Genomic DNA, 13,678 nt, shown 5'->3' on the forward strand with positions numbered 1-13,678 from the left:
TCATAAATGTAAATTTACCACCATGAAAAACATAAAATTAAAAATACAAGAAATGGGTATTGACATGAATGATGTTAAAATCTTGATAAATTCATGTTTTCAATATTTGATAAAAACATGTTATCAATGGGCAAAAGATCACCCATTAGTTTCCTTTGTTTTATTGTTCTTCTATGTTTTATACATCTTATTCCCTTATGTTTTCAACCTTCTATTTTACACTTTCCCATTGGTAATTTGCTTAGCAATCCTTATTGGAGGACCAAGATTTAGATTGGATAAACAAGAAAACCCAAACAAAAATGATGCCTCAATAACAAAGAATACATGTGATTTTACATCCATTTTTGATCAAAATAATCGTCGCCCATATTTACAAACACAAATGAGTAGAAGAACATTTGGTAAAACAAACAAAAACAACACAAAAAATACAGCAAAAACACAAGTTTTTACAACAGAAATTAGTCCTAATCATTCAGATACGGAGTCACAAACAGATGAAGAAGATGATCAAACACAAAATTTAAAGAAAAACAAGCTTGTTGTGGAATGGACAGAAGATGATCAGAGAAATTTAATGGAATTAGGTTCCTTAGAAATCGAACGAAACAAGAGATTAGAAAGTTTAATTGCCAAAAGAAAAGCAAGAAAATTGTTAAGTATGCAACCCAGAAGACCCCATTTTTACCCATTTGATGATCATGATCAAAGGTTATTATTTGATGATCAAATGGATCATAATTTAGTTGTGGGGCCCATTGTTTTATCTAAAGAAAAAGGGGTGATTGGTCAATTACATTTTAATGAAGTTGAAAATGATCATAATCATCAACCTGGATCAGCTCCTTCTGTGTTGCTTCCCACATCAAGGAATCCTTTTGATCTACCTTATGATCCTCTGGAAGAAAAGCCTGTTCTTACAGGAGGTAGTTTTGATGAAGATTTCTTTATGAGTGAAGAACAAGCTAAGGATCGTTCTATGAGTCATGATTTGGAGGATCATGTTGGGAAATCTGTTTTTGGTTTATTAACAAAGCCTAGAAGTGTGTCGGATAAACCGGGATTTACACGATTTAGAAGGGAATCTGGTAACATTCTTACGTCCTTGTATGCTAATTGGTGGGTTTGACAAATAGTTTTTCGATTGATTTTTTACTTTTGCCTGTTGGCAAATCAAATAACCGAAACATGTATTTGACAAATATCTTTTAAAACGAAAACCAAATAAATTGAAGTGAATACTTTTTTATTTTTAATTTGTTTTTTTGCCTTTTTATCCCCTCTTTATAGAGCAAATAGTTAATAAAACCGTTCTTTTTTCATCTTACACTTTGGATTTTTCACACATATTAAGGAAGATAGAATCTTTGGATTGTAGTGGATATTATTTTAATTAAATAGTAATGTGAAGTAATAATTGTATTGGAAGTACGAGGTTGTAGTGGGTATTATTTTAATTAAATAGTAGTGTGAAGTAATGATTGTATTGAAAGTATGAGAGAGAAAATAATTATAAATAAAAGAAAAGAGGTACATTAAAAGAAAAGAGGGGATTTTAAGGGGTAAAAGTGGGATAAAAACTTTCTAAAAATAGAAGGTATTCTAAAGTGGAAGAACTTTTGAAACTACCCGTTATAGTAATGTGGAAGATCAAAAAAGAACGGAGAGAGTAACAATTTTAAACAAAACATATCCTAAACAAATAGCTAATAAAAAGTCAATACTACCAGCAACCGTCAAACACCTGCAAAATATATTCTAATTTACACTTAAATATTTGATTTACGGGTGTGTGATATAGGTGAAACCTATTTTGTAACTTACTTAAAATCTTAATTTTGAGAGATGTAACCATCTCGGTAAATATAAGATGTCACTTTAAGTCATAACAGAACATAACATTTCCGATCCAAACAAAAAAAAATTAAAGCACAACTCTAATTTGATTTGATTATTTTATGTAAAGTTTGTATTGATAGAAATTTTGTTTTGTTGTTTTTTATACTCTAATAATAATACATTGCAATTTGTTTATTAAAGATGCAGAGGAAAAATTCAAGGAAATGCTAGAGCAATTGACACTTAATAAAGAAGGTAATTTAAACTCAATTGATTTGTAAATGTGTAATTCTAACTATTTATCCTATATTTCTATGTTACAGTCAATTTGTTATATTTAATTCAGTAAATGTTAACATAAAAATAATAATATGACGTATTGGATATGATAGAGAAGTATACAAGTGAGTGTAGAGTATTGCATATGACAAACTTATTTAACTCGCCTCAAATAATATAAGAAACATAGATATAGAATTTTACGTAATTTAAGGTGATTAATTGTGTTTTACGTTGTAAACATTAATTGAAATATTGTAGTACAATATGATTCAATTGTTCTCTTTTAAATTTCCTCAACGACGCTCCTTGATTTCCAAGTTGTTTAGACAAGTTATATACACTTGGAATGAGTATCTATATATGGTTAAAGTAACCGATACAACTAACAGTTTAAATCTGATAGTTGAAGTCATATGATTTATTATATATTCTATCACATCCTTCACAAGAGTCATTTAGTTAGTAATGTAGACGCTGATAAAAATTTTGGGGCGCACGCAAAATTTATAGTTTGACCCATACAAATATTGTATTACATTAAGTGAATACAAATACTTGATTGCATCATAATTTGTACAAGAATATTTTTAGTGGGACACTTATTCCACACCTATACATTGTACTCTTCACTTAAATTTTTATGTGAGGTCATCTCTCACTTATCTCTCACACCTCTCATTATGCATATCATTGGTGCACACCCACCCTATTAAGCCAAACAATCTATTTATACGAAAATGTAGGGAGTTTGATAAGTTTATTACACAAATCTATATTTCTCTAGAGTATTCTTATATATTTACTTTTCTAGATTTTTCTATCATTGTCTAGATTTTTTAGGATCAATTTAGTCTAGTTTATTCTAGATCTTTCATATTACATTCCATCACTCCCCCTAATATTAAAAATCTTGTACACAAAATCTGGAGTGATTGCTGATGCACATGTCACCAACACTTACTGATCTTCTTGCTTGCTTATCTTCTTTAACATTTCAAATTTCTCTTTTATTCTCTTTAACATTTCAAATTTCACCATATTTTTTCACTTCTTTTATTTGTTTTTGTCTTCTCCTATTGTTGTACTCTTTTTATCAGCTCCTACTAATTTGTTTTCAAATTTTCATTTTCTTTTCTTTTAGTTAGTGCTCATGTCATCAACTTTTCATATTCCTTTTATAAATGTTAATTTTTTATTCTCTTTTATTGTCAAATTTCTTTAAATTCTTATATTAATGCCCATGCCATCAACATTCTTCATAATTTCTTCTGTTACATCTTTTAATTAAGTTTTTCTCTTTTTATGTTAATGCTTATGTCATTAACCTTTTCCATTTTCATATTTTTGTTAGTGCTCTTGTCACTAACCTACTTAATTTTTAAATTTTTTTCTTTATTTTTCTAATTTTATTAGTGCTCTTGTCACCAACATCATTCATCAATTTTATTTTGTTATTTTCTCATTGTAACTTTTCTTTATTAGTCTATTCTTGTAAGATATGCTAAATAATTACCGCCCATCTTATTGTGGTCCTCCAATCCTTTCTTTGCCCCTTTTGTACTTTATTCTTGGTCTCCTGATCTTTCAGCACTGATGCCATGATTGAAATGTTGGGGCACACGCAGAATTTGTAATTGGACCCATACAAATATTGTATTACATTAACTAAATGCAAATATTTGATTACGTCATAATTTGTACAAGAATATTTTTGGTGGAACACTTGTTCTACACCTATACACTCTTCAATTATGTTTTTATGTGAGCTCATGTTTCACTTATCTCTCACACCTCTCACTATAAGGTGCACATCTCTTTTGCACATCATTGGTGCACACCCACCTTAGCAAGCCAAACAATCTATTAATACTAAAATATAGGGAGTTTGAGAAGTTTATTACACAAATCTACATTTTTCTAGAGTATTCTTATATATTACTTTTTTAGATTTTTCTATCATTGTCTAGAATTTTTAGGCTCAATTTAGTCTAGTTTATTCTAAATTTTTCATATTACATTCCATCAAATGCAACATGTACTTCTGATCGTGGTACTACATATTTCTGAAAGCGCAAGCCTCAAAGAGGTTTAACAAAGAAAAACAAATGAAAAATATAATGCAAAAATGTACACAAGTGTTTATGGGGTATCTTGAATACCTCCCCCTCAAATATAGTTTATTATAATGAATTCAACAATTACAAGTATAATAAACCTCCCTTATCTTGAGAACAATCTCTCAAGATCCCAAATACTAAAGCAAAGTAAGAATACTCTCAAGTTTCTAACAATGCAATAGCCCTCTCAACAATATGTGTGTTTTTGGTGAATGTTACTATGAGTGATGAATCCTATTTATAGGCAAGATATTCATCACTCTTAGTATTCCCTCATAAATCACCATAAACATACATGTAACATCTCAATTAACATCCTAATTAATTATGGCAATAAACATTACAATAAACAATAGAGTAATGCACCACATTATTGTATAGATATTACAAATTCTGACCAAAACAGAATCCAAAATAGTCTGCTGAATTTCCACTCGACCCGAGCCACTACCTCGCTCGGTCGAGCGAGCTTCCAGAGAAGATACTGACTTTTTCTGCACACCTTGCTCGACCGAGCCAACACTGCTCGACCGGTCGAGCCAGACATAGCTCGATCGAGCGCCTGGTCGAGCCGCTCACAGTCTGTTTCTCTTCTTGTTGCTTTGATCAAACAACTCTCATCAAACCGTTCCAAACCTTAAACCACCCATATTCGACACATCTTTATCGACCCTCTCTAAAGTACAAGACAAAGCATGTTCGATTATGTGTTTAAAGTTAACGTCGTTATTAAGATTATTGGCACTTACTTTAACAATTTCAATTTAAAATAATAGTATGTTAAGAGTCAAATTCAACCAAAAAATTTAAACAAATAATGGAATCGTGTAATTTTAAATGTTCTGGCATATAGAAACATTATATTTCCATTGGTTTTTAATTGGGTTCTTTTGATCTATATATAGAAAATCAACAGACAATACATCTCTCGGAAGAGTTACCTCCAAAAGGTGAGCATATTTTCATTGAGGAATGAATCAAATATAAATTCATCTTTTTTATTTATGTCGTGTATATGAATCACTATCATTAGGGAATTAGGGAGTATGTGGCACGTGGAAATGAGAATTAAAAGACTATTGTTAAGACTTAAAATGAGATTTTAGTATGAGAATTAAACTGAGACTTTGACAAATGATAAAAATAGATCTATAACTATTACTAAAAGAAAATACTAATGACATCATTACTTTTTAAATTTACTTACGTGACACAATATTAAGAAAAATTTTCCCTCTAAAACTCAATGGTGATGTCATTGTTATTATAATTAATATTTATACATTTGACTTTACTACTTACTAATTATGACTATAATATTAACTATATTGATTATTTTTTTTATTTTTTAGGTCATATCATTTAATATATTAGAAAATCATGGATTTTAATTTTTTCCAATTATTTATAAATCATTTCAATTTTATTTATTAAATAATAACAAAATCTAAGTTTATACAAATATGTCAGAAATTTTAATAAACTCGCGCATCGCATAGGCATTATCTAGTATGGAAATAAATAAAAATTGATTATATTACAAAGTTATCCTTATAACTCTTTACTTGTCTTTATTTTCATTAATGACAAAAATATTTTTATATAACTTATCCAGTTTCAATTCAAATTATCAACCTCCCTTCTAAACTTTTTTAATTAAACTTTTTCCTTTTCAAGTCTCAACTCTCAATATTTACTAATTTTATTTACCTCAAACAAACAAGAGACTTTTTATTATCCTATCCCACAATTCTAATCCCAATCTCAATTCCTTCTTGCCAAACACACCCTAGGGGTGATTGGTTGATTAGATTAAAAATTTGCTTGCCATTGTTTTACTAAAAAAGAGAATAGAGATTAACAAAATATTAAGAGAGTTTTTCATCATTTATTTACATTTTGTGCTAAAATTAAAATAAAATAATTTTTTCTTATCCTCCTATTTCTTTGTTCATAACATAATTACATTTTAATTAGGAAAAATTACTTAAAATAATCTTATCTTTTACTTATTTTTTTCTTCAATAATTTCAATTTTTGATTAACTATGAATAATCTCACTATAAGGAGCTTACTAAGAATGTACCAAGATAACCTTTTACCTATATACCAAGTCATTTTTCTTAAAAAAAAATAGAAAAAAAATACAAAATTAAATTATAAGAAACTCAAAAAGTTGTAAAAATAAAAAAAGAATCAAGTAAGTTTATTTTTCGATTTTAACTTTTAATTTTTTTTATTTTTTATTTTTGATTTTATTTTTCTTTTTGTTTTGTGTGGCGATTAACTTGCAAAAATCGTTCACCATTTAGGTAACTATGTTCTTGGGTAAATGATCCTAAATTTTGAATTTATTTATGGTTAATCAAAAGTTGAGATTATTGTAAAAAATAAATAAAAAAGTGAATTATTTTAGGTAAATTTCCATTTAATTATAATATTTTCGTTAAACCATACATTTTCTAATATCTTTTTTATTTAATTGCATTGCAGTTACAGTTAAGCCAATACAAGATCTAGAAGGCAATAATAAAAAAAATAATGAAGACGAAACCTTAAGTTCCCAACCTCTAGAAGAAGAAGAATCTCAAAAATTCGAAAATCCTTTTGCTATCCATACAGAAACTGTAGACTCTGATAATCATTTTATAAGTCTAACAGAGAATAACCAAACCCAAATTTCAAATCACGAAGAAGAGGATGATAATTGTTTTCATATAGATTCGGAACAAATTACTTCTTCAAGAGATGATGATGAAGCTCAATCTACACAACATCATATCGATTACAAAGAAAGTGATAATGGTAATGATGATGAAGAAGAAAGTTCGTGTTCATCATCTAATAGTGAGATGGGTAGTCGTTTAAATGTACATAAGAATGAGGCGTTTAGAAACTCAGTAAGAAAGGTTCTAACTTGTTTGGCCTTCCCAAGGAATACTGGAATTCTAATTAAGAATAACACAATTTCACTACCTAATACTCAAACTCGCCAACTCTTTTCTACAGAAACTAGTACTTCTACCAATGTTTTACCCACTAAGATGCAGGTAATAAATACCATTTTCTAGTTGTAATTCACTTATTCTTGATTTATATTTTAAGATTATGTAGATTTTTGGTCACTTTTTATTCAGTTTGACTTTTAGTTTGTTGGTAAGGTTTTAATCAGGTAATAAACGTGTTCAATAAATGATTTTGTGCAAAAAACTGCTATGAATAATGTTTTATGTTAACTTTGGTGTGTTGGTCTAACTATAATGAGCTCCAATAGCAAATTGAACCAAATATGTTTTGAAAGGAGTGGCTATTAATCTCATTCAAGGATCACAAAAATAAGGTTTAAATTGGGTGTTTATGTTGTGTCAATGTTTAGAACCAAATAATGCAATATAATGATGAATGGCAAAAATAAAGTAAATAATCAAGACAAGTATTTAAGGTGGTTCACTAATTAATGGGCTACATCCACTATCTAGCCTAAAATTATATTATGTGTTTAAAGGAGAAATAACAAACTTAATAGGTATTACAGTGGAGATTTAATATAAGAAAGAGAGGAGCTGATAGGGTGAGAAATAAGTTAGAAGGTTGCTCTATTACAATGAGACTTTGGTGCACCTTATGAGGTCCTAGGACAAGGTATTTATAGGCAAAAGATATGGGACTTAGTGAAATACAATGGGGGCAGCAATGTACAAACACAGCAGCAGGCTGTATGTCACGTCAGAAACCAGCAGATGCATGGCTCCACCCCTGCTCCACCCTGGCTCGACCAGGTGCAAATCGAGCGGCCTACAGTGGCCCAACAAAGATTCTGTTTTCTTGTGTTGCCACTTGTCCCTTGGTCCCCAAAGCTCTTACACTTTGTCCTTCTCTGAATGCTATTAGTACAATGTACTAATGGTACTTGCTTTGTACCCAATCAACCAATCACAAGAATAGTACTTTGTCCTCTTCTTGTTTACACTAACTATCTAGATTAATTATCTTAATCTTGTTTTGATTACTTGGTGAATAAAAGTAACCGATAATCCTAACATGTTTGTAGGAATTGACTTAAGGGTGTTTGGCAAACGACTGATAGCCAATAGTTGATAGTTGATTAGCTGATTTTGAACTCGCTATTATGAACAACTTGTTCAAAAATAGCTTAATCAAAACAATTAAGTTGTTTCAACCAGCTAATTTACCAGACATTAGCATTAGCTGGTTTGACAACTCAACCCTTTAATTTTATCAAAATAAACTAAAATTACCTAGTAAACTATTTTGCCAAACATCGCTCTTAATAACCACAATATATAATCAACTAACTAACAAAAAATTACCCTACATTGTTCCCTATATATTTTATTTGTTGTTTGCTTTTGTGAATATTATTCTTTCATTGACTCAAAATATTCAAATTATTATTTAACCTTGTATATCTATTCATGATACTTAATCTTGTATACGAACTCCTAATATTGTGCATTTACCCAAAATACCGAAAGTAGCGGGTTGAAAATAATATGCATTATAATATGCAAATTTAAGTATCCCAATAACTAGGTGTATACAAATTTAAATAATAGATGAGGGTATTTTAAGTGAATGAGCAATTAGTCGGTGAGAGTATTATTCACAGATTTGGCTTATTATTATTTGTAAAATGTAATTAATTGGTGCATTCGCAACCGATGCAGGAGCGATCATATTACACAAACCCTCACCACACCTCAAATTTCTCGATAGCATCAGACATGCAAGTGGAGGTCTCAGAAGCTGGATCCCCAACCATGGCAGGATCCTGTAGCGCCGTTGATCCTACCTCTCCAAACTCATCCACAGATCAAGAATCATACGATGGAGACGTGGATAAGGATACTAATTACTCTGGAGATGATAATGAGTTATGGGGTGCATCACCTCATCCTACTAAACTTGGGGAATTCGGACTTAGTTTTAAGTTACAAAATGAAGCCATACGTAAAGAAGCTTCCACCAGTTTAACACCATTGGATAACTTTGTCGGTGATGTCGTAAATCGTCGTCTTCCTCCTACGTTAATAGAGGAACAACAACAACATCCAGAAGTTGATCAAGTTGAAGTTGAAGGTGAAGGGGAAGTTTCGCCGACATCGATTTTGCCTGATAGTAATCCATTGAAGAGTAGGATTGTGGTGGATTTGAGGAGTGTGGATGGAGAGATTGTGGAGTCAAGATCATCACTTTCATCATCTTCGGAAAGTTTAACAAATCAAATGCAGAGTAAAGCTGAACATATTGCTGAATTTTTGGCTAGTTTGCCTCCTGCGGAATCCGCCTCTAATGTTTTTGAGGTTTGTTTGCTTAAAACCAATTGATCAGTATCGTTTTTGATTTTTTACTATCTGTTTGGTAAAGTATTAAATGGTGCAGATAATGAAAAATTAATGTAATTACATTAGTAGGAAAATCGTTAGACCAGTGAAATGAACATTCTTGTTCTGCTCCAATCGTCTTCTTTTCTTCACAAATTTTATTTCAATGCACTACCATATGAAAATGTGGCATCGATGGTAATAGAAAAATAAAAATTCGGAATAAAAAACTTTTTTATGAACAAAGTTTCATTTCATAAAAAATTACACTATAAATCATTCTTAATACCATTATTTATTACGTACCAACAATCAAATCAGTCGAAATTATTGGTAAAATAACATATTAAAAGTCTCATATACAAATTGTTAATAATGATATTAGTTTATTATGTTATTCTAATCAAATCTAGGAAGGGGAACCATCTCATGTTAGAGAATCAATAACAATGGAATCAATTCAACATGAGATGAATCCCAACTTTGAAGTGAATGAAAAGTACAAAGATGAACAAGAAGAAAGGAATCATGATTTAGAGGGATCTCAAGGAAGTAGTGAAGGAAGTACTATTATAACTAACCAAATTGAAGCACCAAAAGAAATCACAAGTTCAAGTTCTGATGAATTTAATTCAAGGGAACTCAACAAAGTTCTTCATGATCAATCTTCATCCATTTCTGAGCCTTATGAATATCACTTGCGAAGCTTTGAGGTAATTCACTACATGAATAAATAAATTATTATGATGGGTTTAGATTTATAGGCGGAGATGATAAAAAATCAAATTGTATGGAGAAAGAAAATTTATGCGGACAACCACATTTATTTATTCAATCCCCATTTGTTTGAATAAGACTTTGACATTGTTATTAAGTTTGAGAAAAGGCTTATACTTAAGACTTGGGTGTGATTATGATTTTTCTTCTTTTCGTGAATTTTAATTACAGGATGAAGATAAAGATGTAGGAAGTGAGAATGAAGTGATTTCCGGTCCAATGGAAGCCATATCAGATTCTTTTTCAACTATTAGTCAGGAAAACAACCATGATCAATCAAGATTAGAAGAATTAAAAAGTCAAAGTCAAATCCAAAATGAAATTAAAGATGACCCACTTAATTACCAAACTATTCATGTAAGTTTATTCCCTTTTAACAACCAGACGTCTCATTTAAGAATTTATGTTATTTTTTAGCTTCTCCTCGTCTAATGTGTAGTAAAATATAACCCAACTAGCTAGGATTATTTCTTGAAATACTTGAGTATATATTTATTTGTGATTTACTAATTATATGACATGAATTTGAACAGGATGATGAATCTACTACTTATGAAGAGAATGCGAAAGCTGATGTTGATTATGTTATGCATCATTCGAGTAACATCGAAGGAGATGATAAAGAAGAAGAAACTCCGGATTTAGAGACTATAGAACATGATAATGTGGTGCAACCAAGCTTGTTAGATACAGTAAACCAAGGCAATTTTTTGATAAATTAACGTAAGATACATTGTAGGATTGATTAAATTTTGAGTTAGAATCTCTAGTATATCAAGTTATCAATTATTGGAATCAAATGTAAAGCAATATATGTTTAGTTAATAGTTTAATTAAGAAATTTATGAAATGGAGTAAAAAACTAAGGGGTTTAATCCAAAAAACAAAATTTTTTGAGTAGCTAACAAGGATATTGTTCTGTTCATTCAATTTAATCAAATATCATGTAGATGGAACTCACTTAACATCATTGATGTAATAGTTAGAGTCACAAAAGAAATTAGGTAAATGCTTACACAATAGTATAATAGATTTAGATCATGTCTTACATCAGTATGAATTTAAGGGTGTTTGGTACGAAAACATAAAATGTAATGTGTTATGATTATGAATGGTAGTGTGTGACTTGAGTGCACATTAAAGGGTTGAATTCATGAGTGTGACTCTTGAATAATGGTAACTAAATGGGTGTAATTATGTGTGGAGTATTCATGAAGAATTATGGGTGTTAATGAAGATTAATGAAGAAAATGAAAGGGTTTGATTTATTGTATGCTCGATCAAATTCTGACAGATGAAGCAGTAAGGTCGCTCGACCTACCCGCTCGACTGAGCGAGTCATTTTGGTAGGTCGAGCGGTCAGACAGAATGCCCCAGTTTTGGCTGATACTCGCTCGATCGAGCCGCTCGATCGAGCGAACTCTCTAATCCGGTCGATCGGATCCTCTGATATGCATGGGATGCTTGTTTTCGACCTTTCAAATCCTTAGAGTTATTTCATAGTATTCATTACTCAATATTAACTATGTATTCATGTGAGCTATTCATCTTCATGTACCTAGTACTATAAATAGAGCTCCCATACTCACACATCAAACACATCAAACACAACCCCTAAGCCAAACACATAGCCTCTATTGTTTTATCTCTATCTCAATTGTAATTCTTAATTAAGAAGTGTTGTTTGTATTCTTTTGATATAATATAAACAGAAACTACACACCACGGAGGACGTAGCCATCATTGGGTGAACCTCCTTAAATCTTTGTGTCCTTTTTAGTTACATTGTCAAACTTTGTTTTGTTCGTGGTTGTTTGTTCTTAGCATCGTAACGATATTGGCGATCATTTTCAATTGGTATCAGAGCCAAGTTGTTTTTACGGTGTTTTAGAAGTTGTTATTAGAGAATCATGACTACAATGAAGCTCGACATAGAGAAGTTTGATAGAAATGTAAATTTTGGCTTATGGCAAGTCAAAATGAGAGCCATTTTGATCCGAAACGGTGTGCATAAGGCCATTGATGGTGTAGATAAGATGCCGGAAGGAATGTACGCATCGAGATGGGAAGAGATAGACACTAAGGCATTATCGGCAATCCAATTATGCCTTTCCAATGAAGTTCTAAGAGAGGTTGTTAAAGAAACAACAACCAAGAGTATATGGGAGAAGTTAGAATCACTCTACATGGCCAAGAGTGTTACCAATAGGCTACTTTTGAAAAGTAGACTCTACGATTTACGCTTGGAGGAAGGTAAACCTTTGAAACCTCACTTAGATGAGTTTTATTCCATTGTTATAGATTTACAAAATATTGATGTCAATCTTGATGATGAAGACTTGGCAATTTATCTCTTATGTTCTCTACCCCCTTCTTATAAAAATTTTAGAGAAACTGTACTTTATGGTAGAGATAATTTGAGTAGTGATGATGTGAAGAGTGCCTTAACACAAAGGGACCTTATTGATTCACAATTATCACAAAAGTCACAAAGCAATGCTAGTGATGGTTTGTTTGTGAAAGGGAGGTCACAAGAGAAAGGTTCCACTAGTGGGAGTGGAAACAAGGGTAAAGGGAGGTCCAAGTCCGTTAGGCCAAATAAAATTAAAACTTGTAATTATTGCAAGCTTAAGGGCCACATCAAGAAGGATTGTTGGAAGCTTAAAAAGAAAAATGAGGAAGAGGCTAGGGAAGGAACTAGCAATGCTAATGCTAGTTATGTGAATGATAGTGATGATGGTGATGTTCTAGTTGCCACTCATGAGTACAAAGATAATAATGAATGGATTCTTGATTCGGGGTGCACATCCACATGACTCCCAACAAAACTTTCTTCCATACCTTTGAAAGTGTTGATGGGGGAAATGTTACCATGGGAAACAACACTACCTGTAAGGTTGTTGGGATTGGGAGCATTAGAGTGAAGATGTTTGATGGGATTGTGAGGACCTTAACCGATGTAAGGTATGTCCCGGGGTTGAAAAAGAATCTTTTATCTTTGGGTACTCTTGATAAGATCGGGTGTAGAATCACTTGTGAAGGTGGAGTTATGAAGGTTGCCAAAGGCTCACTAGTTGTGATGAAAGGGAAGTTGAATGGGAGTTTGTATGCTCTTCAAGGTTCAACCATTCTTGGCTCGGCAAACGATTCCACAAGTACAATGTCCGATCATGACACCAAACTTTGGCACTTGAGGCTTGGTCACATGGGCGAAAGAGGTATGTTTGAACTCTCTAAACAAGGTTTATTTGATGGGAAGAAATTTAGAAACCTTGGTTTTTGTGAACACTGTGTTTATGGGAAACACAAGAGAGT

At 31.4% G+C, this 13,678-nt stretch overlaps 1 protein-coding gene across 1 annotated transcript; it reads left to right on the forward strand.

Moving 5' to 3' along the window:
* Positions 1 to 385: 385 nt before the first annotated feature.
* On the forward strand, positions 386 to 11,136 carry LOC130826471 (uncharacterized). The gene is made up of 6 exons (XM_057692058.1): positions 386 to 1,091; positions 6,735 to 7,291; positions 8,930 to 9,565; positions 10,000 to 10,299; positions 10,535 to 10,720; positions 10,897 to 11,136. Exons 1-6 carry the CDS (start codon positions 386 to 388, stop codon positions 11,083 to 11,085), a joined length of 2,574 nt encoding a protein of 857 aa, XP_057548041.1. The 3' UTR covers positions 11,086 to 11,136.
* Positions 11,137 to 13,678: the final 2,542 nt, after the last annotated feature.

This window comes from Amaranthus tricolor, chromosome 11 (assembly GCF_026212465.1).
Source record: "Amaranthus tricolor cultivar Red isolate AtriRed21 chromosome 11, ASM2621246v1, whole genome shotgun sequence".
NCBI classification, from domain to species: Eukaryota; Viridiplantae; Streptophyta; class Magnoliopsida; order Caryophyllales; family Amaranthaceae; genus Amaranthus; species Amaranthus tricolor.

Bases quoted from the DNA above. Each gene is read 5' to 3' on its own strand.
- LOC130826471 (XM_057692058.1), top strand. From the start codon at position 386: ATGAGTAGAAGAACATTTGGTAAAACAAACAAAAACAACACAAAAAAT. The intron at 10,300-10,534 runs GTAATTCACTAC...TTTTAATTACAG, and splicing joins ATCACTTGCGAAGCTTTGAG to GATGAAGATAAAGATGTAGG. The intron at 10,721-10,896 runs GTAAGTTTATTC...GAATTTGAACAG, and splicing joins TTAATTACCAAACTATTCAT to GATGATGAATCTACTACTTA.